The sequence below is a fragment of the Ostrea edulis genome, chromosome 7 (genome assembly GCF_947568905.1).
Source record: "Ostrea edulis chromosome 7, xbOstEdul1.1, whole genome shotgun sequence".
In the NCBI taxonomy this organism is placed as follows: Eukaryota; Metazoa; Mollusca; class Bivalvia; order Ostreida; family Ostreidae; genus Ostrea; species Ostrea edulis.
Window position 1 is genome coordinate 8,143,851 of NC_079170.1, and position 26,974 is coordinate 8,170,824.

Here is a 26,974-nt window from a genome sequence, read left to right on the forward strand (position 1 = left end):
CAAATTCTATGGTCGTTATAACGATCTAGTTTACCAATACAACGCATCATTGGGTCAAATACGGTCTGACGTTTTTCATACAAATTGTTAGACTGTTATTTTGACTCCGGATTGCTCTGTTTAGCTGATCAGGATATAGGATTCACCTTTCACTCACGAGGAGTGTGACCGGTCGACAGGGGATGCTTACTCCCCCTAGGCACGTGATCCCACCTCTGGTTCTTCAAGTGGTCCGTGTTTGCCCAATTATCTATTTTGTATTACTTAATGGAGTTATGAGATTGATCACTGTTTGTTACTAAAATTTTCTTGGGGTGAAACTCCTCTTAAAAAGACTGGATTCACGCATGTGTACCAAGCTGCTTTAGACCAAACAGTTTCAACACATTAATCATGAATCCTTCCTCTTGAAGTGTAAACTCTGTGACCCTGGGTTTGAGAGATCTAGTGCAAGTGTGGACTCGGACTCTTTGAAATACAGTAAATGTTGCAAACCGGTTAATGATCAAAATGTTTCAAAAGTATTGGCTCTATTGTTGTTAAAATCAATAATGTGTAAATAAATAACGAAATCTAAAGTTAAAGGTATTAATAAATAATTATGGATATAAACCCATGCATTCACTATCGGAACTCACCCGTTTTGGCGGGTATTCAAATAACGATGAATAAATGATAAAACTACTCGGAAAAACCGTTGCTCTTTTTTCCAGTCATGAAAACACAAACAATAGATAACGAGACGCAATCGTGTCTTTTGACATTTCCAGTTAATGATTAATTGCAGTTACATTAAGCGTTCCTATATCTCACGGAAAGAGTTACAGCATACACCAAACTCCACCAGGTGTTGTACAACCAAACTGCTTTCTAAGATATTGTACAAACTTACACAATGACTGCTAAAATGACAAGGAAGCAGACTCTGGTGCTTGTGATGAATGTCATTTTGTATTGCGATGCCCGTTTCCAAGAAAGTTACTCAAAGTTACAATATGGATACAGACTGGATAGAAAGACAATAACCTCTTTTGTGGAGTTCAGTATTTTAGACTGTGCTGAGGAGTGTTTGAAAACAACACGATGTAAATCAGTGAGTTATTACAAAGGAGCAAATTTCTGTGAAATAAACTATGAAAACAGATTTTCAGCCCGTGACAGATTTGTGGAAAGTCCGGGTTGGACCTACAGTGAAAAGGAAGATTGGGATATTGTGAGTATAATTTCATATTTGTTGACCAGGTTCAAGGTAGCTACTGTTTTGTTAGCAGGCCAAAATCTTCATTTCTCCTTGATATCTTTTGATGCTTTTACTGTGGTTTAAATCTTGCGAAATTCATGCCCTGAAATTCAAACACTGACTTTATACATACGTTATCAAACATCGAAACTGTTCAGGTAATATTTACGATCAAAATATTGAGCCGGCGTAGACTTTAGTTAGAATAATCACTACGGTATATGGCGGTCCAACAGTATGGTGGAATCATGAAATCACTAGTTTTCATAGATAAAAACAAAGCAAGTCTAAATCGGATTATTTACTTGCAAAATATTTTTTCTTTTTTTTTTTTCCATTTTAATATAAAGTCACAAATATGTCAATACTTTGCTCAACCGGTTTCATTTTCAATTTTCAAGAGTTATGACATTATTGCTTAGTTACACATTAAATTTAACTATGACGTTAAACGTGACGAATTGTATTGATGCTTTAACGAAGATCATTATGACGTCATGGTACAACGCCATGAATTATTACATGAGAAGAAAAAAGGAAATAAAAACACAGCCGACTTTTGGTATGTGCAAGATAAAAAAGATACAATATGTACAATAATGATGACAAGGTTGTATACATAGCTTTTACAAAGACACTGACAAGAGAAATTAATAAAAAACGGAATAAACAAAGGTTTAGTAAAGCTTTAGCGCTTTCATTTCAAATCTTTAAAGATTTGAACGTGCTAAAGCTTTACTAAACGTCTTCATGTATGTTTTTCACTTTTTATCTATACTTTTACCGATCATTGCGAAAAGAAATTATATATATATATATATATATATATATATATATATATATATATATATACTGCTGTGCGTTATCTTCATTAATATGACATTAATTATTGATCGTTAATTTCATCATTTCCGTACATGTAATGTATTGGGGAAACTTCATATAGGTGAGTTAATAAATAATAAATCTGTTTTATGTTAAATTATTAACACGTCTTATCTTAACGCTGGAAACGAATGAAAATTTGAAAATAACTAACATTGATGTTTATGATAAAGACTACAGAATTTAAAACGCAATAAAAAATTTTCTGTTACTTGTATTAATGCATTAATCAAACATTGATCTAAATTCGTTTCGCCGCTTTATGACGATATACAGCCCAGTAGCTAAGTACTTCGTTACTAGCTTGAAAATACGGATGTATATTTAATTGCTCTTATAAAATTTAGAAATTCATTTAAAAATTAAGGATTATCTCCCTCATGCATAGCTCTTATCCTTGGACGAATTTGGCTCCACTTGTTTGGCACGCTGTTTTTGGCTATATTTAGATCTAAAACGTCATAGTTATTTCGGATTTCAAACATTTCGGTTGAGCATCACTGAAGAGACATTATTTGTCGAAATGCGCATCTGGTACATCAAAATTGGTACCGTATAAGTTTTACATATACCAAATAAAAGCTCAGATGGTCCAAACAAAATAGTAAGTATTACATACGTGAAAAAAATATATAAAGAAAAAGCGTGAAGGTTGGGAAATCAAGGACCGGAGCATGTTTATTTATTCTCTTAAGTAATTCACTTCTGTAATCCATGTCAAGGATATTCAATTCGCTATGTATCCTTAATTCTAATACTTTTTAAGCCTCAATTTCAATCCGTTGAATAACCAAGGAACCAGCACTGGATTGATATGACGATATCACAGTTTTAAATATGAGATAAAATGTCGTACATTTCAGGCAGGTAGCATCGTATTTCATAAGTTAACAATGACAATTAATTTTAACATTTTATTTAGTTTTTGCTATTATATTTGTTGAAATAAGTACATGGACAAATATGAAGACCTTTAATATCTTTATAACTGTAAATAGATTTATTAAAAGTTCAATTATAATGCATATTGCGATTATTTAGATTTACTAGTTGATAAAAATGCTCTGTGTAATTTGGAGTTTTGTACAAGGATGAAAAACAAAGAACTACCCGATACATTCAGATTTAGTAAAGAATAATGCATTATGTATATGTCCGCTGATAGCCTGTAAAACAAGCGATATTTTCTGAGCAGTGTCACTTTAAACAAGTATTAAACAAGTATTGTCCGCACCCATCTACGCTACAGTTACAGACAGATATCAACACTACAGTTATAGACAGATATCCACACCACAGTTATAGACAGATATCTACACTACAGTTACAGACAGATATCTACACTACAGTTAAAGAGAGACACCTACACTACAGTTATAGACAGATATCTACACTACAGTTATAGACAGATATCTACACTACAGTTATAGACATATATCGACACTACAGTTATAGACAGATATCTACATTACAATTATAGACAGATATTCACACTACAGTTATAGACAGATATCCACATTATAGTTATGAACAGATATCCACATCAAAGTTATAAACAGATATCCACACTATTTATACTACAGTTATAGACAGATATCTACATTATAGTTATACACAGATATCTACAATACAATTATAGACAGATATCCACACTACAGTTATAGACGACAGATATCCACACTACAGTTATACACAGTCATTCATATATACATACACACACAACAGTTATAAACAGATATGCATACAAGAGTTATACATATATATCTACAATACATATATAGAGAGATATCTACACTACAGTTATAGACAGATATCTACACTAGAGTTATATACTGATATCTACACTACAGTTATAAAGAGATATCCATACTAGAGTTATACACAGATATCTACACTACATATATAGACAGATATCTACACTACAGTTATATACAGATATCTACACTACCGTTATAGACAGATATCTACACAACATATATACACAGATATCTACACTACATATATACACAGATATCTACACTACAGTTATAAAGAGATATCCATACTAGAGTTATACACAGATATCTACACTACAGTTATATACAGATATCTACACTACAGCTATAGACAGATATCTGCACTAGAGTTATAGACAGATATCTACACTACAGTTATAGACAGATATCTACACTACAGTTATAGACAGATATCAACATTACAGTTATAGACAGATATCTACACTACAGTTATAAACAGATATCTACACAACAGTTATAGACAGATATCTACACTACAGTTATAGACAGATATCTACACTACAGTTATAGACAGATATCTACACTACAGTTATAAACAGATATCTACACTATAGTTATATACAGATATCTACGCTACAGTTATAGACAGATATCTACACTACAGTTATAGACAGATATCTACACTACAGTTTTAAACAGATATCTACACTACAGTTATAGACAGATATCAACACTACAGTTATAGACAGATATCTACACTACAGTTATAAACAGATATCTACACTACAGTTATAAACAGATATCTACACTACAGTTATAGACAGTTATCTACACTACAGTTATAGACAGATATCTACACTACAGTTATTTACAGATATCTACATCATACTTAAAGACAGATATCCACACTACTGGTTTTCTTTTTTTAGATTTTATTTAATAGCAAAATAAACATTATGTTGCCCCCACTGACATATCATGCAAGACACCGGCCATAAAAATGCCAACTCGGTCAATAACTACTCAAAAACTACGATAAGAAAAAATATTATCATCGACAAGGAATCGACCGTCTACTGGACAAGCATAATCGATAGAACCTCAACATGCTGCGGTACCAAGTATTCACAGTCTCTTTTCTTCTTGAGCATATTGATTGTAACTCATCTCAAAAGCTTTATTTACTAGCCTAGGCCTATTTAAAGTGGCTCAGGATTTCCCTCAGATCCATAAAAACTAAGTAAATAAAATCCAAATGTACAAACACGCTCACTTTTCATTGTAGATTATTGAGCATTCTTATAACCCTGATATGGTGTATTTTAAAATATTGCTCACTGATATGGTGATATCGGCAATCTTCGCGAATAAATACACCATATCAAATCTTTGGATAAACCAAATATCAAAACACGCCATATGAATATCCTGTATATATCTAGACTGCAGTTATAGACAGATATCTACACCACAGTTATAGACAGATATCCACATTATAGTTATGAACAGATATCCACACTACAGTTATAGACAGATATCTACGCTACAGTTATACACAGACATCTACACTACAGTTATAGACAGATATCTACACTACAGTTATAGACAGATATCTAAACTACAGTTATAGACAGATATTCACACTACAGTTATAGACAGATATCTACACTACAGTTATAGACAGATATCTACACTACAGTTATAGACAGATACTCACACTACAGTTATACACAGATATCTACGCTAGAGTTATAAACAGATATCCACATTACAGTTATATACAAATATCTACACTACAGTTTTAGACAGGTATCCACGCTACAGTTATAGACAGATATGTACACTACAGTTATACACAGACATCTACACTACAGTTATAGACGACAGATATCTACACTACAGTTATAGACAGATATCCACACTACAGTTATAGACAGATATCCACACTACAGTTATAGACGACAGATATCCACACTGCAGTTATAGACAGATATCTAAACTACAGTTATAGACGACAGATACCCACACTACATTTATAAATAGGTATCCACATTACAGTTATAAACAGATATCCATATTAAAGTTATAGACAGATATCTACATAGACTTGCTCAAGTATCTATGTTGTTTGTATTACACTATCAATTTCATCCAAATTTTACTGTGTTTCTCTGCTCTCTTCCATACTTAATGTCACCAGGTTTGGCATTATCAAAAGTATTAAAGAGAGCACTGATTATAAAACATAGAGACTTGAGCAAGCCTAATATCTACACTACATTTATAGATACATATATACACTACAGTTATACACAGATATTTACATTACAGTTATATACATATATCTACACTACAGCTATAGACAGATATCTACACTACCATTATAGACATATATCTACACTACATATATAGACAGATATCTACACTACAGTTATACACAGACATCCACACTATATTTATAAACATATATCTACACTATAGTTATAGACAGACGCACTACAGTAATAGACATATATCTACACTACAGTTATAGACAGATATATACACTATAGCTATAGACAAATATCCAAACTACAGTTATATACAGATATCGACTTTACAGTTATAGACAGATATCTACACTACAGTTATAGACAGATATCTACACTACAGTTATAGACAGATATCTACACTACAGTTATAGACAGATATCTACACTACAGTTATAGACAGATATCTACACTACAGTTATACACAGAATTTTTACATCTGTTCTGTTCCTGTTACAGGGTATGGTGTCTTTTTGTTCGGCATCCAATTGTTCCATCAATGAAAAATGCAAACCCTTACCAGTGGCCAAGTTTGAATGTGTTTTATCAGGTAATAAATTATACTCTCCATTCAAACATTTTTTTTTTCTCGTTACTTTCCACTGTGAGCGTGAGTAACCCTGACTGCCAATATCCAAGAACATACAAATTAAAGTGAAATATTTAAAAGATGACAACGGAATACAATTGCTAACCATGAAATATAGACCAACTCAAAACACATATTTTACAGTATTTTCATTGTTACCAGATTGTGGCATTCCATCCCAGGAGGGAGTGAATTTGAGCAGCGTCGGCAGATGGGATGGGATTGGAATTCAAAGATTCATGACACTTGACTGTTATCAAAATTACATTCAGTCTGGTTCACGGATGTTTGTTTGCACACAACACGGACAGTGGACAACAAAGTTGAAATGCGGTATTTTTTTTTAATACAAGAACTTTTATTACATTGCTTAACCCTTTTTCTACCCCATCGTTCAATATGAACGATAGCGCGTAAATACAGGAAAACAAAACTTTAAGTAATCGTTGTGCAGTTAAAGATATAAGATATGCATCAATGTTACATACCCATGTTCAGGACATTTATTATAGTTTTAGATGATTTGAAAATTTTCCTTACAATTTATTGTAAAGGCCAGTTTTTTTACCATCAAAGCGAATATGTATATCTTGTGTAAACGTAACCACGATCTTACACAACTTCCATATTTTGTACAATGAGATGATTTTTCCTTGGATATCTAAAAGTTTTACATATTTGAAAAACATCAAGCTTAGACTCTTAGAAATATAAAAAAATATTTAAATTCTTCTTCTTACTAAATTGGAAAAAAAATATTTCTTGCACATAACAGTTCTTAAGGTAGAAATTTTGATATTTCTTATTAAACTGGACATTTTCAATTACTTATAGAGTCAAATTGGCACAAGTAATGCTGGTTGATAAAACTACATACATTTTTCATTTGGATGTTTTTTATTTGATCAACTTATGTTGCATAGTTTTATAAATACGATAGTTTGATTTTGACATTCTTGAGCGAAAAAAAAATCCCGTTTGCCTGAAATTATTGGCGACATTACATGTGTACCGTGTAGTACTTACAAAAATGTTTTTGTTGTTGTTTTGCCGTGAATGTTATCAAACATATTCATGTATGTAATAAAAAATAATCAGAATACCAATTTTGAATTTAAAGAAAAATAAAAGAAATAATTCGAATTTGATTGCTTATAACATGTATTTCTACGCAATCAAATAGAAGGGGAAAGTAGTCCCGGAAAAGTGATACTAAACGGATTTTTCTTTGTATGACGGTGATATCAACATATAAACAAACGCACGCAAAAAATTTAAACAGTTTATTAAAGACGAAAGTTGACCAATGGAAAACGACTGCATATCATCAAACGAGGAAGATGCATTAGATTTGTTGTTGCAAGATGTACTGGACGACGATGAAAATGATCCAGCGTTCATTATTGATAACATGTGAGTAAACTTGTTTTCAGTGTTAGTGCGCTTTGTAAATAGTGTACGTACATAATGATAAACTGAACTCAAAATTCGTGAATGAAAATGTTCACATATCAAATAGTTACATAAAGATATTGGTAGCGAAATCATGATAGCAGCTGAATGAACATGGATGTGTACAATTCATACCCCCCTCCCCCAGAGAGAGAGAGAGAGAGAGAGAGAGAGAGAGAGAGAGAGAGAGAGAGTACCGATGCTTGTTTTTTAAAACTTGTCTGAGAGATGCATTTTTACTTTTCCACAAGAGTCTGTCTCACATATTCAGAGGTTCTGGCAAATTTCAGGAATTACCATGTACCGGTATATCAAGCCTTTGAATTTAAAAAGCTATTACGAGAGGGGGGGGTCTTAAAAGATGTCAAATTTAATAACTCTATTTAACATTAATCTTTTTTACACAAGCTAAATTGTGAAATTAGTGGTCCCAGGTCTAGGGATTATGCTGCTGTGATTGAGCACTGTGGCTTATGTCGTGAATATCCTTGAACAACAAAGAATTCAATGTATTTTGTTTAACTCATATCTTAGTGGCAAATATAAAGGAAATATTAACGGGGCTTGTAATGTCCTTTGTTGGAGGATAAACTAATAACTATGCATTAGGCTTTGTGCAAATGGAATTTCTTGCAATATGTTCTATGATGAATTGGAAATTTAAATATATTGAATTCAAATTAAATACAGAAAAATTATTTCATGCCTAGCCTTTATGCAAAAAACTTGAGTCAAAACATGCTTTCTGCATATTATAAATTGTATATATTGTATTATATATATATATATATATATATATATATATATATATATATATATATATATATTAGGTTTTTGGCAACGCAGTCTTCTGTGGGAACCTGTAGTTAAAATCTTGAACGATATTGCAAAAAATGTATTAATTCTTGGCACACTGCTTTTGACTACAAATAACTCCGTTCACCTGATCCAGGGGTCCGTGTTTGCCAAACTCTCTATTTTGTATTATTATACTTTCATGTAAAATACTTGAACCTGATTGGTCGAGAAGCATTTGAAAACACATATTGTTACCCTCTGAGAACAGAAAACACGCGACCCAAGGTGATAATATCTAGCAACGGGTAACAGTACTTGACAACGGGTGATATTATAAAAAAAATTATCACATGCGTCAAATTTATGCGCGTACGGTTCGCCGTAGATTGCTAGACGACGTTGTTTGAGCGTTTGTAATAAACGCGAGTACCCGCATAGAAATACAAAATATCGCACGACAATGATTGATCAAATATCAACAGACTTAAGTTTTTCTGCTTTCCAATAAACATAAAATATATTCAGTATAATAAAACAAATATTGCATGTATTTGAGGGTAACATTGAAATTTTCACCCCTCGAGAAACCATTGTCAACCACGGGTACGTCTCGGTTGACAATGGTTTTCTCAGAGTGAAAATTTTTAATGTTACCCTCAAATACATGCAATATTTGTATATTGCTGATACGAGTTATGAAACTGACCATTGTTCGTTATCTTCACCTTGCTGGTATATTGTTTTAATTCTGAAAATCTTGTATGCATCAATTTAATGAGAATAGCTTCACATTAAACAATCATGACAGGTGTGCATTTTGGAAATAACAAAGCTTGTACAGGCTTTATATTTTAAGTTTATCATTTTATAGTTATTTTTGTTTAAAGTTGGAAAATTTATTGATTGATTTGAATATGGTATAAGAGTGAGCTTCTTTTTCAGATTTTTAGGGATCATCTTGTACATGTTTCCTCTACAAGAATACCCAGTGACAAAGGTTAACTTCTTTTTATTTTGGTGTGGAAGATGACAATCATATTACAGCAGCTTTTATCTATGACTACTTGATTTCATGAATTACTGATGATTTAAGCAAGAAAAGTTTGCATCTTATACACAAAATATATCTACAGTAAATGTAAAATGTTTTGTTATTTCAACTTTTTACATTGGACCCTGTCCCATTTGATTTTCACTTATAGGTTTTTGTTTCAGTTTTTTTTTTATATGACACAAGTTTTCATGTCTGACTTATGTGTAAACAGCAGAGAAACTGACCCGTGTTCAGATCCTACTTGACCATGTCCAAAAGAAATCTAAGGAGTTGTACCAGCCCCATCAGGACATAGCAGTAGATTAGAGGATAGTGGCTTCAAAGCACAAGTTTTCTGGTATACGACAGTTTATTAAAGACAAGCCGGTACAATTTGGCATTAAGTTGTGGGTTGTGGCATGTAATCTGTCTGGATACACATATGATTTGTTGTTTACATGGATAAAAAAATACTAAGTTTGCAGATAAAACTAAAGGTCTTGCGGACAATGTAACAATTAAACTGTGTGAATCTCTTCCAGATCAAGGTTACAGATTGTATATTGGTTGTTTATATACTTCATTGCCTCTTGGGGAATATTTGCTATATAGAAAACTTTATTTTATTGGAGTTCTTAAATGTAATAGTATTTCCATACCGGAAGAACTAAGAGATGTTAAAATGTGGGGGGAAAGTTGCCAAAAGAGGTGAGTTTAGATGGTTTCAAATAGAACATTTTGTTTTTGTTCAATGGAAAGATTATAAAGTTGTAACTTTCATGTCGCCTTTACACCAGGGATCTGCTACCACTCATTGTCAGCGTAACATGAAATCTAAAACATCTCTTCTTATATAAGGTCACAGTACCATTGGTGGAAGGTTCCGGTTTTTCATTTACAAGACATCATGATTGTGAATTCATTTATACTGTTTCAAGAATTTAGAAATGCTCATGAAAATAATTTTCCTAACTTTAATTCAAACTGTGAACAACTTGAATTCCGAGAGTCATTAGCATATTCACTTATGGGTTCGAATGACAAATCTTTCGATTCAGACACTGTTGGTAAATGTTTACCGGGATTTGCAGACAAAAGAAAATATTGTACATATTGTAATGCTGAAGCAATTGTACGAAAGAAAAAGTTGCCTAGTTACAAGACTTCTATTTTTTGTCAATCATGTTAAGTTCTTTGGCTCACAAATGAGAGAAATTGTAAAGATGGAGAGACTGTTAGAAAATGTGATGAATCATCAGGTAAAATTAGAAAACTGTAAATTGCGTGATTTGTTTTTCCATTTTTGTATCTGAGCCATTTAATTCTTGACTAGCAATTCTTTTCTGTAGTTTATAGTATCTGAATTCTGATGAAATGAAAACACTGAAATTGTGCTTATTCTCATTTTTCAGGCATTGCGTATTTGATTTGTATAAATTCTTTTATATGCTGTGTTTTTTTATTTTTCTTTAGGCATTATTTTTGAGAGAATACATGGTTATTTTGTCTACGTGTTTGAAGAAAATAAAGCTGATATTTTAAAGTCTGTAGTTCTCAATATCTTGAATATTGTATTGCGTGTTCATTTTTGTATCAATATATGTTAAATGACTTGTGTAATCAAACACACGCGGTTTTAAAAAGTTGAGTATGAAAAGTATGTTTTTGTTACATATGATGCAAGTACATTTATATTTAGTGATAGAATGTAAGTACTTGAATATTCATATACATTGTAATTAGGGAGGGAAAAGGTATATTATATTTTGATAGCAATCGCTGTGGTGTTGTTGCTTAGCAACCAAATATATTTGATACAAATAATTTGAATTGTTTTATTTTAACAGTAAAAAGATATTTGTATTGATGTTGCAATGTTTATTCTATTCATTGAAACATATTGAGAGAACACCGAATTGCTAAAACAAAACCTATTCACATGTAATTTAAATGCATGTATGATATGACTTTCGGACTCGGTGACCTTCGACTTAATTCTCGTCATCATGTTGATCGTAATTTTTGCTAAAAAAAACCTTTGAAGATCAATACGATCTGTCATAAGGCTATATTTTCCAAATAATTGGGAATTTGCTGATCAGCAGGCTATGTAAATATGTTCAAATTGTGTCGAATGCATGCAGAAAGGCAAATTATGGTCAAAATTGGATTCTAAGTGTTCTTACTTAGCAACCAAAACTATTTATTTGTCAATAAAATTTATTGAATTGATTGTGGTGTTTTTTGTAATATTTTAAAAGACGCATCAGCTCATTCATTTAGAATTTCCTATTTTTGACTCTGATCTAGTAAGAGGGGTTGTAATATATATATTCAGAGAAAAAAGATTGAAAAACATGCACTTGTATGACCTTTGACCCCAAATACCTCTTTGAGGTCATGGGATACTATGACGAACTTTGTAAAAAAAAAATGTTCCCTGTCAAATTCCTAACAAAATTATATGTCATATGCCTACCCTTGAATCAGGTCACATACAGATTAAAATCGAATTTTGAAATATTGTCATTTAGTCTTTAAAAATTAAAAAGTGCCGGTGTTATAGAGCCAGACTTCCCCCCCCCCCCCCCTAGTGAGACTTGCCCCGGAAGTCTGGTTCTAGAGTGAGACTTCCCCCAGGGGAAAGGTTCACTCTAGAGCAACACTTCCCCCAGAACCAGCCTTCCCCCCGCGGAAGTCTGGCTCTAGAGTGAGCCTTCCCCCCTGCGGAAGTCTGGCTCTAGAGTGAGCCTTCCCCACGGAAGTCTAACTCTAGAGTGAGCCTTCCCCACATACGTCTGGCTCTAGAGTGAGCCTTCCCCCGGTAGTCTCGCTCTAGAGTGAGTCTCCCCCCAGCAGACGTGCTATAGAATAATCCTTACCCCCAGGGGGAAGACTCACTCTAGAGCCATAACACTCTCTTGAAGTCTCGCTCTAGAGGGACACCCCCGTTTTCATCCCCTCCTATGCAAACTATGAAATACATTTTAGTTTATCGGGTAGGGAATTACTTACTATCTACCTCTCTACCTATCTACCTATACCTATCTATCTACCTACTTTAAAAAAAAGTTTTATTTTTGTATTTTCAACACATTTATACATACAAACATTCAAAATGTAATCTTCACTCGCTCATTCATACATGCAATTACTCTGTGCACCTTCTGTATCAACAATAACAGTAACTTTTATATATGATATATACATGTATAATATATACATACACACACATAAATATATATACACACACAAACATACATATATACACATACACATTCAAAGATAAAGGTAATTATTTTATTTTTCATATCAATGTATTATGATTTTCAACAAACTACTTGTCCATTATATTATCATACAATGCCCATTTACCAAGCATTTTGGATTTGCTATGAAATTCATTTTGACAATATTTTTCTAAATTTCTATAGTATTTAAACAAATTAATTGCATCTGACAATTTGGGTTTTGAGTCCCGTGATCTGGAGCAATAAATGTGTTTTTTGCTAACAAAAGAAGAACATTTTCCAAACAACTTCCATCAATATTGTCTAGTAACACACTTCTTTTTGTGATTTTATAACCTTTGACAAATGCATTGTACAATTTCACAAAATCTCTCCAGAAGGCAGATACATACACCCAGTCATCAACAACATCAGCAAAATGAACACAAGTCATTATCTACAAGTTTAAGTTTGCGAAGGAAAGAGTTTGTAGCTACGTGTATATACATGTAACACATAAGAATACGGTATTAAAAATAAATTAATTTTGTTTCTTTTGTGCATAAAGATGCATTCATATAATGAAATTCCCAACATTTTTCTGAAATAGTTTCACTGAGATAAGCTTCCCCCTTCTCTCTTTTGAGTTGTTGGGGTATGAACTTCTTTTCCCTCAAAACTTGATATGAAAATTTAACATAAGAACTAGAGTTCATTTTCTGTACAATACGCTGATTTGGACTCAACAATTCATGATGTACTTTGCATTGTTTTTAAAATCAGCAATTTGTCTTTTAATTTCAATCCCAAGGTGTAATAACTTGCACTCCCAAAGAAGAAAAAGATAGACGCTATATAAAAAAAAATTGGCGACCAATATCATTATTAATGCTGATTACAAAATTGGTTTTAGTGTCAAAGCAAATCGTTTAAAGAAAGTACTAACAAGTATCATAGGTGACTCTCAGAAGGGTTGTATAAAGGGACGGTTTATTGGTGAAAACACTCGTTTTTTGTAGGATTTGATTGACTATCTAAGAAAGGAAAATCAGCCAGGATTGTTATTATCATTAGATTTTGAAAAAGCGTTTGATTCATTGGAATGGGATTTTATTGTAAAGGCACTCATGTCCTTCAATTTTTGGGAAATCTATTGTAAAATGGTTTCTTACTATATACACCTCTAGTACCAGTTGTATAATTAACAATGGAAACTTATATAAATTCTTCAGTCTTGAACGAGGCTGTAGACAAGGAAATCCATTGGCATCATATATCTTTATTATTACAGTATAATTGTTGGCAAAAGCACTTAAAGAAAATCGAAATATTAAGGGTGTAACTGTGGCTGGAAAATAAAAGAAATTAGGCCAGTATGCAGACGACTCTTTTTAACGTTAGATGGCAGTGGAAAATCACTTAGAGAATCTATGAGAGTTATTGATATGTTTAAAATGATTTCTGGACTACATTTAAATATTTCAAAATCACAAGCAATTTGGTTGGGGAGCAAATCAGGTTCGGCGGAAACTTTGTGTAATGATCTGAAAATCAAATGGGGAAATAGTAATTTTAAGCTCCTCGAAATAGTATTTACAAAACATCTGGAAGACATGTCATTAAAAATTGCTAGGTTTGTGGACTAAACGAGATTTAACTCCGATAGGTAAAATCATAATTATCAAAACTTTAGCACTCCCAAAGTTCATACACTTATTTTCAGCATTGCCTGACCCACATAAACAAGTACTGGAAGAGTTGAATAAAATATTTTTTTTAATTTATTTGTGGATACAAGATAGAAAAATTGAAAAGAAATACAATTGTGGGTAATTATGATGAAGGGGGACTAAATATGGTACATTTGGCATCTTATATATCTTATATTAAGCTGAAATGGGTCAAAAGGTACCTTGCTGATAATGAGGGTATATGGCAACATATGTTGCATTGTATTTTAAATCTTAGAAATGTGGATTTCATTTTTCAGCTATCCAAAGAAAACTTAATGAATTTGTAAATCATATTGACAATGTGTTTTGGAAAGATGTGTTTAAAGCTCTATCAAGAGTTAAAGAAAGCCCTCTTTCTGTTACAGATTATTTGAATTTAGAAATAAGAAACTTTGTCAATGTTAAATAATCGAATTTTAATACAAATTGGGTTGACAGAGGCATTGAGAACTTGAATGACTTAGTTTTGCAAAATGAAACATTCAATACTTTAATGATGTAAAGGATGTGGTTGGTACAAAGAACTTTTTGAGCTATTATTGTCTTATTTCAAAAGTACCCTACCTACTAACTTACCTACCTCTCTACCTGAAGTTGTACACTTTTAAAAGCATAACCGATATTTGTACGCAGATGAGAAGAAACATAAATTCGACATTTCCTCATTTCATTTTTTAAACTTCTAAAACTAACCACGGCATAGGTATTGTGTGGGTCAAAGTTCAAGGTCTATGGGTCAAACAAAATGGCTTATCAATTTCAATGTATTTTATTCACCGTTTCCTTCTCTTGGGTTTGATGAACGGCTTAAGCAAAATCATTTAATGCCCTGCTGAAAAAGGTCCTGGTGTCTAAACAATCTCTTTAAAGTGATAGTAGTTTACCAGGAATAAATGGAGGGGGAAGTCCTGCTATGGGTGGTAGTCTGACTCTACAACTAGTGATAGAGTAGGTCTTCCCACGGGAAAGTCTGGCTCTAGAGTGAGCCTTCCCCGGGGGTTCTCCTGCTCTAGAGTGAGCCTTCCCCCAGGGGGAAGGCTCACTCTAGAGCCAGGCTTCCGGGGGGGGGGGTCTCATTATGGGGGAAGGGTCACTCTACAACACCGGTAGAAAAAGGGTTAATAGGATTCGATAACAATGAAGAACCGGTGTGATATTCGGAGATGTTTTCTTGTTCATTTCTTCATTGATGATTTTAACGAAGGAGCAGGAACTCCCTAACCTTCCATGTTAGGTTTGACACGACCAAGGTTCACGGTGGATGTGACCGGTCGACAGGGGATGCGTACACTTCCTATGCACCTGATCCCGAATCTAGTATATCCAGGGATCCGTATTTCCCATAATTCTTCCGATAAGATATCTTATTTTGTATGATCAATATAAATACAATTCGTTTCCCTCGTTTCAAGGCTCTGACCTTGAGTTCCTTAATTTAGCCATAACGAATATTCCCAAAATTGTGATTATTGTTTGACCTTCAATGCTTCCTAATTATGTTAGAACATCATAAGGAATCACTACAATTATGAATTTATATAGCTCTCACTCTCCCTCTCTCTCACTTTCATATTCTAGTCTCGACAGTGCGGCTTTTGTTGTCTTTTTTTTTAAAATAAGGACGCGGGGGTGATATTAAGAAAAAAATATATTGACCTTGAAGACTAGTATATCATTAATATATCATCTTGAGACCTCTAAACTATGGTAAAACATTATTCTAAATTAACATAAGTTCGGATTCGCATAGCTCTTTATGTTGCGATATCAGAATTTCTAGAATGCGGCTTTAATTTGTCTGACCTTGAAAAATATATTAGCTTGAAATATAATACCATATCTTTTCCTTAGACTTATCTCCCATTCACCTCTTGGATTACAGATTCTAATGCTAGATCTGTGTCTTTTGATTGACATTGTTGTTTACTCGTGTTCTTCTGGCAATCATATTATTTTTCGTTGTCAGCAGTTTACCATATCCGAATCATCAATGGTACGGACTACCAAATATTGTTTTGAACTTAATCACTCCATATTATCAATTATCTTCTCACCATTTTATTCAATAATCGCATTGCTTTGGAAGTTTTCCCTCCAAATTTATCTGATTTCTGTAATTTTCAAGAATAATTCTATTTTCATCCCGACCCGACCATGGTACAAACTCTCTACACCGCCGTCAGTAAACACGATTTACAACGAAACCACCACCATTTTTATCACTCAGTACAAAAGTGTCTCACTCTTGTTACCAATGTAGATTATTGATACTTGTCGTTTTTTTCGTGTTATTTGTTTATGTATTATATGTCTCTTGATAAAGACGCGGGTTGCGTCGAAAATTTGAGTTTTAAATAACCAACAGTGTCGTGGCCTTTTCAGTGCTTTTATAAATTTCTTTACTGGCCTTGTATCTTCTCAGATCCGACACTTTAAGAAAGTAGGGTGTTATTGGGTTTTTGTGCTTATATATATATATATATATATATATATATATATATATATATATATATATAGTAAGTAGAAGTACAGAATGAACTGAATAGGTTATGAATACGGTATGGTAGTTTAAACCTATAAATTGTACCCTTGTATCTGTGCTGCCTTATTTCTTTGGAAGGTTTGAAATAAGTTGGATAGAGATACTTTTTGTTTTGTATAATCTATGTCTCCTTGTCAAGAATTTGCAGGCGATTTTAATGTGAACGTCTTCTCTCGGTGGTCCTTGCGTTTGAATAACGATGTTACGTGCCTAGCGAACCTTGGAAAACCTTCATATTCTGATGTTATACAAAAAACTGCATGTGTATTGACCAGTGCTACAAATGTATATCATTGGTAACAATGAATAGGTGATAATGTCTTTCTTCCAGAGCGGCATAAGAGCTGTATGGAGATTTTACAAAGTGACCCCAGCGTGAAAGGAAAAGATGGGGTGTATTCGATAATTCTCGATGATCAGAAAAAGAAAGTGTACTGTGACATGACTACAGATGGAGGAGGCTGGACGGTGAGTACATAGAAATCAGAAACAAAAACTGCACGGACTTCTATGGAGTGTGAAACTAACGTTGGAATCCGCTGTAGTCTTTGTTAAATATATCAAGGATCTGAGTTGTGCATCAGAAATTTCCAGCTCAATAACAACGTTAAAACAGATAAAGATTAGATAATTCTAAGAATAGTAAAATAACCTGAATCGATGGTTTATATCTCCCTCATGCATAGCTCTATCCTTGGACGAATTTGGCTCCAGTTTTCGGCACTCTAGTTTTCCTCTCAGCTCTTACAACTTTATTGTTATTTTGGATTTCCAATATTTCGGCTTGAGCATCACTGAGGAGACATTATTTGTCGAAATGCGCATCTGGTGAATCAAAATTGGTACCGTATAAGTTTTACATCCATTATAAATGCAATAGTTGGAGAGGTCACACATGGCGGTAGCAGACATCATTGTAGAGTGGTCAACTTATTTCATAGGAGTTATGAGATTGATCACTGTTCGTTATCGTCACCTTGCATTAAAAAATGAAAATTTAAATTATCATTTTATTTATTGTTATTATCATTGCATTGTATTTTATTACTATTAAACATTTATATAGTGCTTATTCAAGGTGAAGATAACGAACAGTGATCAATCCCATAACTCCTATAGATATGCATAGGTATGTATGGTATAAAACATATTAGACTTTATAAATAGGACCACAACTTAATATTTATATAATCTAAGTTTAAGAATATATGTATTAAGTTTGTTTTTTTAAAAAGCCAGGTTCTGTAAAAGTGGAGTTTACGCGGGGGGGCTGGGGGGGGGGGGGCTTTACACAAATAACACGGTCACATAATCAGTGCATAAGTCCTTATATAGTGCTTTATCTTATTAAAATAATTACTCTTCATCACTTCAAACAATATAAACAAAAATAGAGTGCAATAAATACATAGAAAAAATAGTAAAAGTGAAGTTAACATAGTAAATATGAGAAAACACAACTGTTTCTTTTTTGCGAACATGATTGTATACACAAATACTGAATTAAATGCAAGTTTAAGAATATATGTAATAAGCTTGTTTTAAAAAACAGGTTCTATAAAAGTGGATTTTGTTTACGCAGGGGAGGGGGGCTTTACACAAAAACATGGTCACATAATAAGTGCGTAAATTTCCCCCATGTGTATAATTAAAATGTTTGATGTAATATATATTATATTCAGTTACTGCGCATTTTCGTCCCACTCGTAATGTTGGCCGTGGAAAGACGTGTACCCTCAGCGTAAATAACCACTTATACAGTAATTAACCTTCAAAACGAAGGTTCTTTCAGAAATAAACTTTGTGGAAAAGTGTACTTAGATGGGAAAATTGTTTGTATTAAACCGCACGGTTCTATAACGGACATCTCCGAATTGTACATTAAACACAATGTATTCAAATAGTGTTGAATTATACAGTTAAACATAACGTTGTTATCGGTCGGAAGCACCTGTTTAAGTCCAACAAAATAAATTATACTCGACTCAACGATTTTACAATTTATATACAAAGGTGGACAGTAAAAGACATTGATCAATGGATATATATTAACATACAGTGGGCCTAATCATTGTCCATAAAGCAATGTCCAATGTTGATTTACCACATTCAATGAAGTTGAATTAACACACGAGAATAAGCATATTTGAAACGCTGTCGTATATTGGTCGTCAAGTCCAGTCCCCAGCAATGGCATATATCATGCAATTCTATCAAGTTGTGTATTACCGCAAAATTTACCACAAAATATCCCAAGATGGCAAAATAACGTTTCAATAAAAATATTCACATCGCACATTTCGTACTTTCTTACAATCTTATTCTATATAAAATTGCAAATAACATCTTGTAAAAATATTAAGCTGTGGTCCTATTTATAAAGTCTAACATGTGTTATACCCTAAATTCTATGCATATTTATGATCACAATATTCATTTTAAACATTTACCTTTACATAATTCAAGGGCCATTTTTTGGGGTTTGTGAATCAAGTTCAAATCTGTGGGTCATATGTTTTGCAGGTTATCCAAAAACGACAGGATGGTTCTACAGATTTTTATAGGAATTGGGCAGATTACAAGGAAGGATTTGGAGACCCATCCAAAAACTACTGGCTTGGTAGGATTACTTTGATGTTAATGTTACATGTAGAATGATTGAGGTAGGAACAGTTTGACATTAATATATCATTTTGTCAATGTCGCCAACCATGTTAACATGGTCAATAAGTAAATTAAAGAGATCCCGCCTCTCGCGTATCCATGGTCCGTGTTTGTCATATCATAAATTGTGTATAGGGATTAAAGATATTTATCAATATTCGTTATATTTTCTATTTTAAAGGGTTTAAAGTATATATTCCCATGCAAAACCACTATTCCCTATTGTTGTCGAAATCAGCATACTGAAACCACAATTTGAACCAAGTTGACTGTACAATAAGTATACAATATGAATAATCATGACGTGTTACTGTTACAGCATGCATGTTCAAAGTTTATGAATGTGTATACCAGTATCAAATGTTGATTCCATATTGTTGCCCACCTTACCCCCGTCCATGATTAGATCAAAAACGTTAATCTACATCTCCTGGGGATATTTGCATATTGATATGACTAATTAAGGGATATGAGAAATACAATTTAAAAGATGTTCCTCCATATATCCATTTAAAAGTTTGATGCCTATTATGGCCCCACCCATCCCCTGGGAGTCATAATTTGTACAATATTCAATCTACACTCTTCAAAGAAGATTGCACGTACGGTTATTTTTTTTTCTGGTCTAGAGATTCAGGAAAAATTAAAGGATGTCACCATATTTTCACAATTTCTTTCTTACCCCCGTTGGAAAGGGCACACTATTTTATCTCCAATTATGATTTGGAACCACCATTACCCAATGATTCTTTACTATATACATGTTGGAATTGGCCCTGGGGTTCTGACGGAGGAGTCAAAAATAGATACACTGTAATTTACAGGCAGACGAAGAACATGTGATCAGAAAAGCCCCCTTGAGCTTTGAGCTCAGATGAACAAACATCATATTTAAACCTATTGATATAAGCAACATTCGTCGTCATAAAAGGGTTCAGTCGTGTATTCCAACTTATTTCAAGTTTAAGTCTACACCCTGTATTTCCTACAAATATACTTCTACTATTGCATCCAAACTTTTTGATTATAAATAAACTTTGCAGTGCCTAGATATAGACCATCTTATACTTAATCCATCTACGTGTTCTTGTTTTTCAACTTATTTCAACTATAGTCCAGCTGGATATGTCATTACGGGTGATGTTGTTATAGTTGAAAATGAGGACCTCAAATCACTTATTCTAAAAGGTCCTAAATAAAGAAAACCTCGGTCTTTCAATTGGCGACAGAACTTCATCTGTATTATGAATTCTGTCGAGGATTATGCCAGACGATGGAATAAATATGAAAAAGAAGAACTAAGTTAATACATTGTCAGATTAGGTTATTAAATGCATGAAAGGATATTAAAATCCCGCATTAGATATATTTTTTAAAAAAAGTTAGTACCATCTATCCTTCTGTGATTAGTAAACCAGAAGTGATAAAAGAATTAGATATGTTACATGTACATGAGGAATATGTTTCGGTTCCAAATGACGAAGCTTGTAACAACATTGTCTGTGTTTGTAAAGCTCATTATTACAACTGTATTTTAAACGAAATTGGCATAAATTCCACTTCCGGTAATCATATTTATACTCCAACTGCCCTTTGAAAAGATGAAATTCTTCTAAACCATGTTTCAGTTTTAGACACGTTTAATATACCAGTCAATGAGTCGAATGAATATGAGTTTCCATACCTATACTGAATTCCTAAACAAAATAAAAAATCCTTACAAAGATACATTGCTGTATCAAGTAAGTGCTCTACCAGGTCCAATCTTTACTCCTTACGAAAATATTAACATCTTTGAAAAAGAAACTTTAAACTAACTGTGCGACTACATATGCCAGAAGTGGTCTTAATCAAATGTGGATTTTAAAAAAGTTTTAAAGAACGTTTAGTAACCTTGTAATCGCAAAACTTTTCCCAAATCAATAATATCAAAACCTATGACTTTTGTATGCTTTACATGACCAATCCTCACGATGAATTAAATACTAGACTTTTTGACATCATAGACAATTGTTTCTTCAATAAAAATGGAAAACGGAAATATTCCTATACCTATGGTCGTTATAACAATCTTGTTCGTCAACACAGCCTATTATTGGTTCAAATGCTGTCTCGTATATTTCATACCGATTGTTAGACCGTTCTTGGCACACTAATTTTGACTACGGATAACTCCGTTTACCTGATCAGGATATAGGGATCACATCGGGTGTGACCGGTCGACAGGGGGTGCTTACTCCTCCTAGGCACCTGGTCCCACCTCTGGAGTATCTGGGGGTCCGTATTTGCCCAACTATCTATTTTGTATTGCTTGTAGGACTTGTGAGATTGATCACGGTTCGTTATATTCACCTTTCATCTAGTGATCAATCATGCAAAATCATTACTTTGTTAAAAACCACTCTAATTTCACGCACAAGTACTCTGAAGTTGAAATAAAAATTAAGCTAGATTTCCCCATTGACAATACCTTCGTGGTCTTTGGTGATCAGGTCTTCCAACAACCTGTTGGAATTACCATGGGCACGAAATGTGCTTCTTTGTTAGCTGACTTGTTTTTATATTCTCATGAAGCAGAATTTATTAAAAAACTTATACGTGAGAAACAACTAACTTGCTGTGGCCTTCAATTCGACTTAAATATATTTAGATATATCGACGGCGTTTTGTCTATCAACAATAATAACTTTCATTGATAAGTTGATTCGATATATTCCAGGGAGTTCGAAATAAAGACACCACAGAGTCGTCCACTTCTGGTTCATACTTAGATATTTTATTGAAAATAGACATTAACAACAAACTGACAACACAACTTTATGACAAAAGAGATAATTTCAGCTTCTCCATCGTTAACTGCCCATATTTATGTAGCAATGTTCCATTATCACCTACAGATGGTGTTTATATATCTCAACTGATTCGATACACAAGTGCTTGTTCTGCGTATGATCAGTTTTTAAATCAAGGCAAGCTACTGACAAACAAGTTGATGGTACAGGGGTTTCAACAGTCTCGATTAAAGTCGGCATTTCTCAAATTTCATGGTCGTTATAACGACCTAGTTTGCCAATACAACCCATCATTGGGTAAAATACTGTTTGACGTGTTTCATACCGATTGTTAGGGCGTTCTTGGCACATTGATTTTGACTGCGGATAGCTCCGTTTACCTGATCAAGATATAGGGCTCACGACGGGTGTGACCGGTCAATAGGGTATGCTTCCTCCTACCAGACACCTGATCCCACCTCTGGTGTGTCGAGGGGTCCATGTTTCCCCAACTGTCTATTTTGTATTGATTTTAGGAGCTATAGAATTGGTTACTGTTCGTTACCTTCACCTTTCATCAGTAGGTATGCATTCGTTTTCTTCCTGGTAGAGTTCCGATGTAAGACATATATTTTACTTTGGAAATAGTAAAATTGTTTCGTAGTAACCACTTAATGTTTAACATCAGTAAATATTTTCAAATGACGTTTGCTTGCATTGAGGTGTTATTAACGAATCATCAACCCTTGATTATACACATTGTACTTTGTATAAGCTCGGAATCCAAGCACTAAGAGTTAAGAAGAAAAAAATCCATTTCTGTAAAAAGTTTATTTTGCATGTCTCTATAGCCTATCATTCGTTTTTATTTCTTGATAAACAGGGAATGAAGCAATTCACTATTTAACAAAGACAAATCAGGAACTACGAGTGGATCTGTTGAGTTTTGATGACGAGAAAGCGTACGCCCTGTACTCTACATTTCAAGTTGAAGACGAAAGCAGTAAATACCAGCTTACAGTATCAGGATATTCAGGAACGGCGGGTATGAATGTGTTACATATATTCTAGCTCATCACGGAACGAAACACATTCGGATTACTCACAAAATATCATACAGAATAAACTTACATACATGTAACATCCAAAAATGCAAGCTGCCCATGGACCCTATCAGTCAATGAATAATCTTTAGGACCCATTGTATTGCGAGATTCTTATTGAATTTTTGTTATATAATGCAGGCTACTGACAATCAAGTTGATATTACAGAGATCTCAACAGTATCGATTAAAGTCAACATTTTGTAAATTTGATGGTCGTTATAAGGATTTAGTTTGCCAATACAACCTATCATTGAGTCAACATGCTATCGGATGTGTTTCATACCAACTGTTAGGCCGTTCTTTACACACTGATTTTGACTGTGGACTACTCAGTTTACCTGTTCAGGATACAAGGCTCACTTTCCGTTACAATTAGTAAAACAGTATAGTGACTGGACTGATAAATATTATCAAAATGTAATGTTAAAAATTTCAATTCATTGTCACCTTCCATGTGTAGAACAGTTATCAATACTCTGTTATAGGAGACAGTTGATATTAATAACAGTTATCAATACTCTGTTATAGGAGACAGTTGATGTTTATAACAGTTATCAATACTGTGTTGTAGGAGACAGTTGATGTTTATAAAAGTTATCAATACTCTGTTGTAGGAGACAGTTGATGTTTATAAAAATTATCAATACTCTGTTGTAGGAGACAGTTGATGTTTATAACAGTTATCAATACTCTGTTATAGGAGACAGTTGATGTTGATAACAGTTATCAATACTCTGTTGTAGGAGACAGTTGATATTAATAACAGTTATCAATACTCTGTTGTAGGAGACAGTTGATATTAATAACAGTTATCAATACTCTGTTGTAGGAGACAGTTGATATTAATAACAGTTATCAATACTCTGTTATAGGAGACAGTTGATATTAATAACAGTTATCAATACTCTGTTATAGGAGACAGTTGATGTTTATAACAGTTACCAATACTCTGTTATAGGAGACAGTTGATGTTGATAACAGTTATCAATACTCTGTTGTAGGAGACAGTTGATATTAATAACAGTTATCAATACTCTGTTGTAGGAGACAGTTGATATTAATAACAGTTATCAATACTCTGTTGTAGGAGACAGTTGATATTAATAACAGTTATCAATACTCTGTTATAGGAGACAGTTGATATTAATAACAGTTATCAATACTCTGTTATAGGAGACAGTTGATATCAATAACAGTTATCAATACTCTGTTGTAGGAGACAGTTTATGTTTATAAAAATTATCAATACTCTGTTGTAGGAGACAGTTGATGCTTATGACAGTTATCAATACTCTGTTATAGGAGACAATTGAGGTTTATAACAGTTATCAATACTCTGTTGTAGGAGACAGTTGATGTTTATAACAGTTATCAATACTCTGTTGCAGGAGACAGTTTGAAGTACCACAATGGACATAAGTTCACTACCCATGATGAGGACAATGACGGCTGGAGCAGTAATAACTGCGCGGTAGACAGACACGGAGCCTGGTGGTACAGGAAATGTGCTAACTCCAACCTGAACGGGCAGTACACGGAGGCTGCTGTGTCTGGTAAAAAATACCCGTGCTGGTATGGTTGGAAATCTTTTACAGCATTAAAGGGGACATCAATGCAGATTAGAACCAAGAATCAACATCAATAACTAATTCATGTCCTTGATATCTGCATTGATCAGTCGACTGAACCATGTTCTGGATATACTTATTTTACATCAGATATCTATATATGATAAAGAGAGAATAGTAACGGACAGTTCATAAATATGACTGAAATTGTCGGACATTTGAACAATTTAATAGTTTCTTGAGTAGTGAATAGTAACATTTTATGTAGAATGATTGTATTCCATTTACTTGTGAAAATAATCGATTATTAAACCCTGACAAATGATCAACATATTGTATGTTCTATATGATCTTTATTACTTTTGATATCTGGTGTTTTTATCTCTCGACTGATTCGATACGCAAGAGCTTGTTCTCCTTATGATCTGTTTTTCAATCGAGACAGAGCACTGACAAACAAGATGATGTCATAGGGATTTCTAGAATCTTGTTTAAAGTCAGCATTTTGTACATTCTATGGTCGTTACATGTATAATGATCTAGATTGTCCGTGTAACCTATCATTGGGTTAAATGCTGTTTGAAGTGCTTTCCACCGATTGTTAGGCTGTTCTTGCGACACTGATTTTGACTTCGGATTACTCCGTTTACCTGATCAAGACATAAAGCTTACGGCTGGTATTACCGGTCGACAGGGGGTGCTTACTTCTCCTAGCCACCTGATTCCACCTCTGGTATGTCCAGAGGTCCCTGTTTGATAAATTCTTTATTTTATATTTCTTGTGAGATTGATCAATGTTAGTTATTTTTGCCTTTAATCAGCACATGAATGTTTTGGCACAGATGTATGTTCTTAATTGGCATGATGAATGCTTGTTCATATTGTAAAAAGTATATCTTTGAATAGTTTCTTAAATAAAATGTTTGTACACCAGAAAATGTTATCATTAAAAAGACGTCTTATAAAATGTAATCCTCATAGATACATCTTATTTTGATAAGTAAATAATAATCTTAAAAACATGTTATTTTGATAAGTAAATAATCATCATAAAGACTCCATATTTTGATACATGCACTTATTTCGTACACAGATAAACTAAGATAACCCGAATATGTAAAATCATTAATATGACCTTCGCACATCTGTTTCGCACATCTTCGCACATTTTTGTCACTATACGGATGTTGATTCATTTTGGGAGAATGGGTAGGAGGTAGGAGCATTTGATACCAAGATATGAAGATATCATTTATCTCAATAGGGTCACGTGATCACATCACTCTCGTATTCCTTAACATTGGCAATTCCAATGATT

General features: G+C 33.4%; 1 protein-coding gene across 1 annotated transcript; it reads left to right on the forward strand.

Moving 5' to 3' along the window:
- The first annotated feature begins 866 nt into the window (after window positions 1-866).
- On the forward strand, window positions 867-26,579 carry LOC130047774 (fibrinogen C domain-containing protein 1-like). The gene is made up of 7 exons (XM_056143194.1): window positions 867-1,213; window positions 6,630-6,720; window positions 6,922-7,092; window positions 17,879-18,015; window positions 20,071-20,167; window positions 23,866-24,027; window positions 25,477-26,579. Exons 1-7 carry the CDS (start codon window positions 896-898, stop codon window positions 25,731-25,733), a joined length of 1,233 nt encoding a protein of 410 aa, XP_055999169.1. The 5' UTR covers window positions 867-895; the 3' UTR covers window positions 25,734-26,579.
- The last annotated feature ends 395 nt before the right edge of the window (window positions 26,580-26,974 follow it).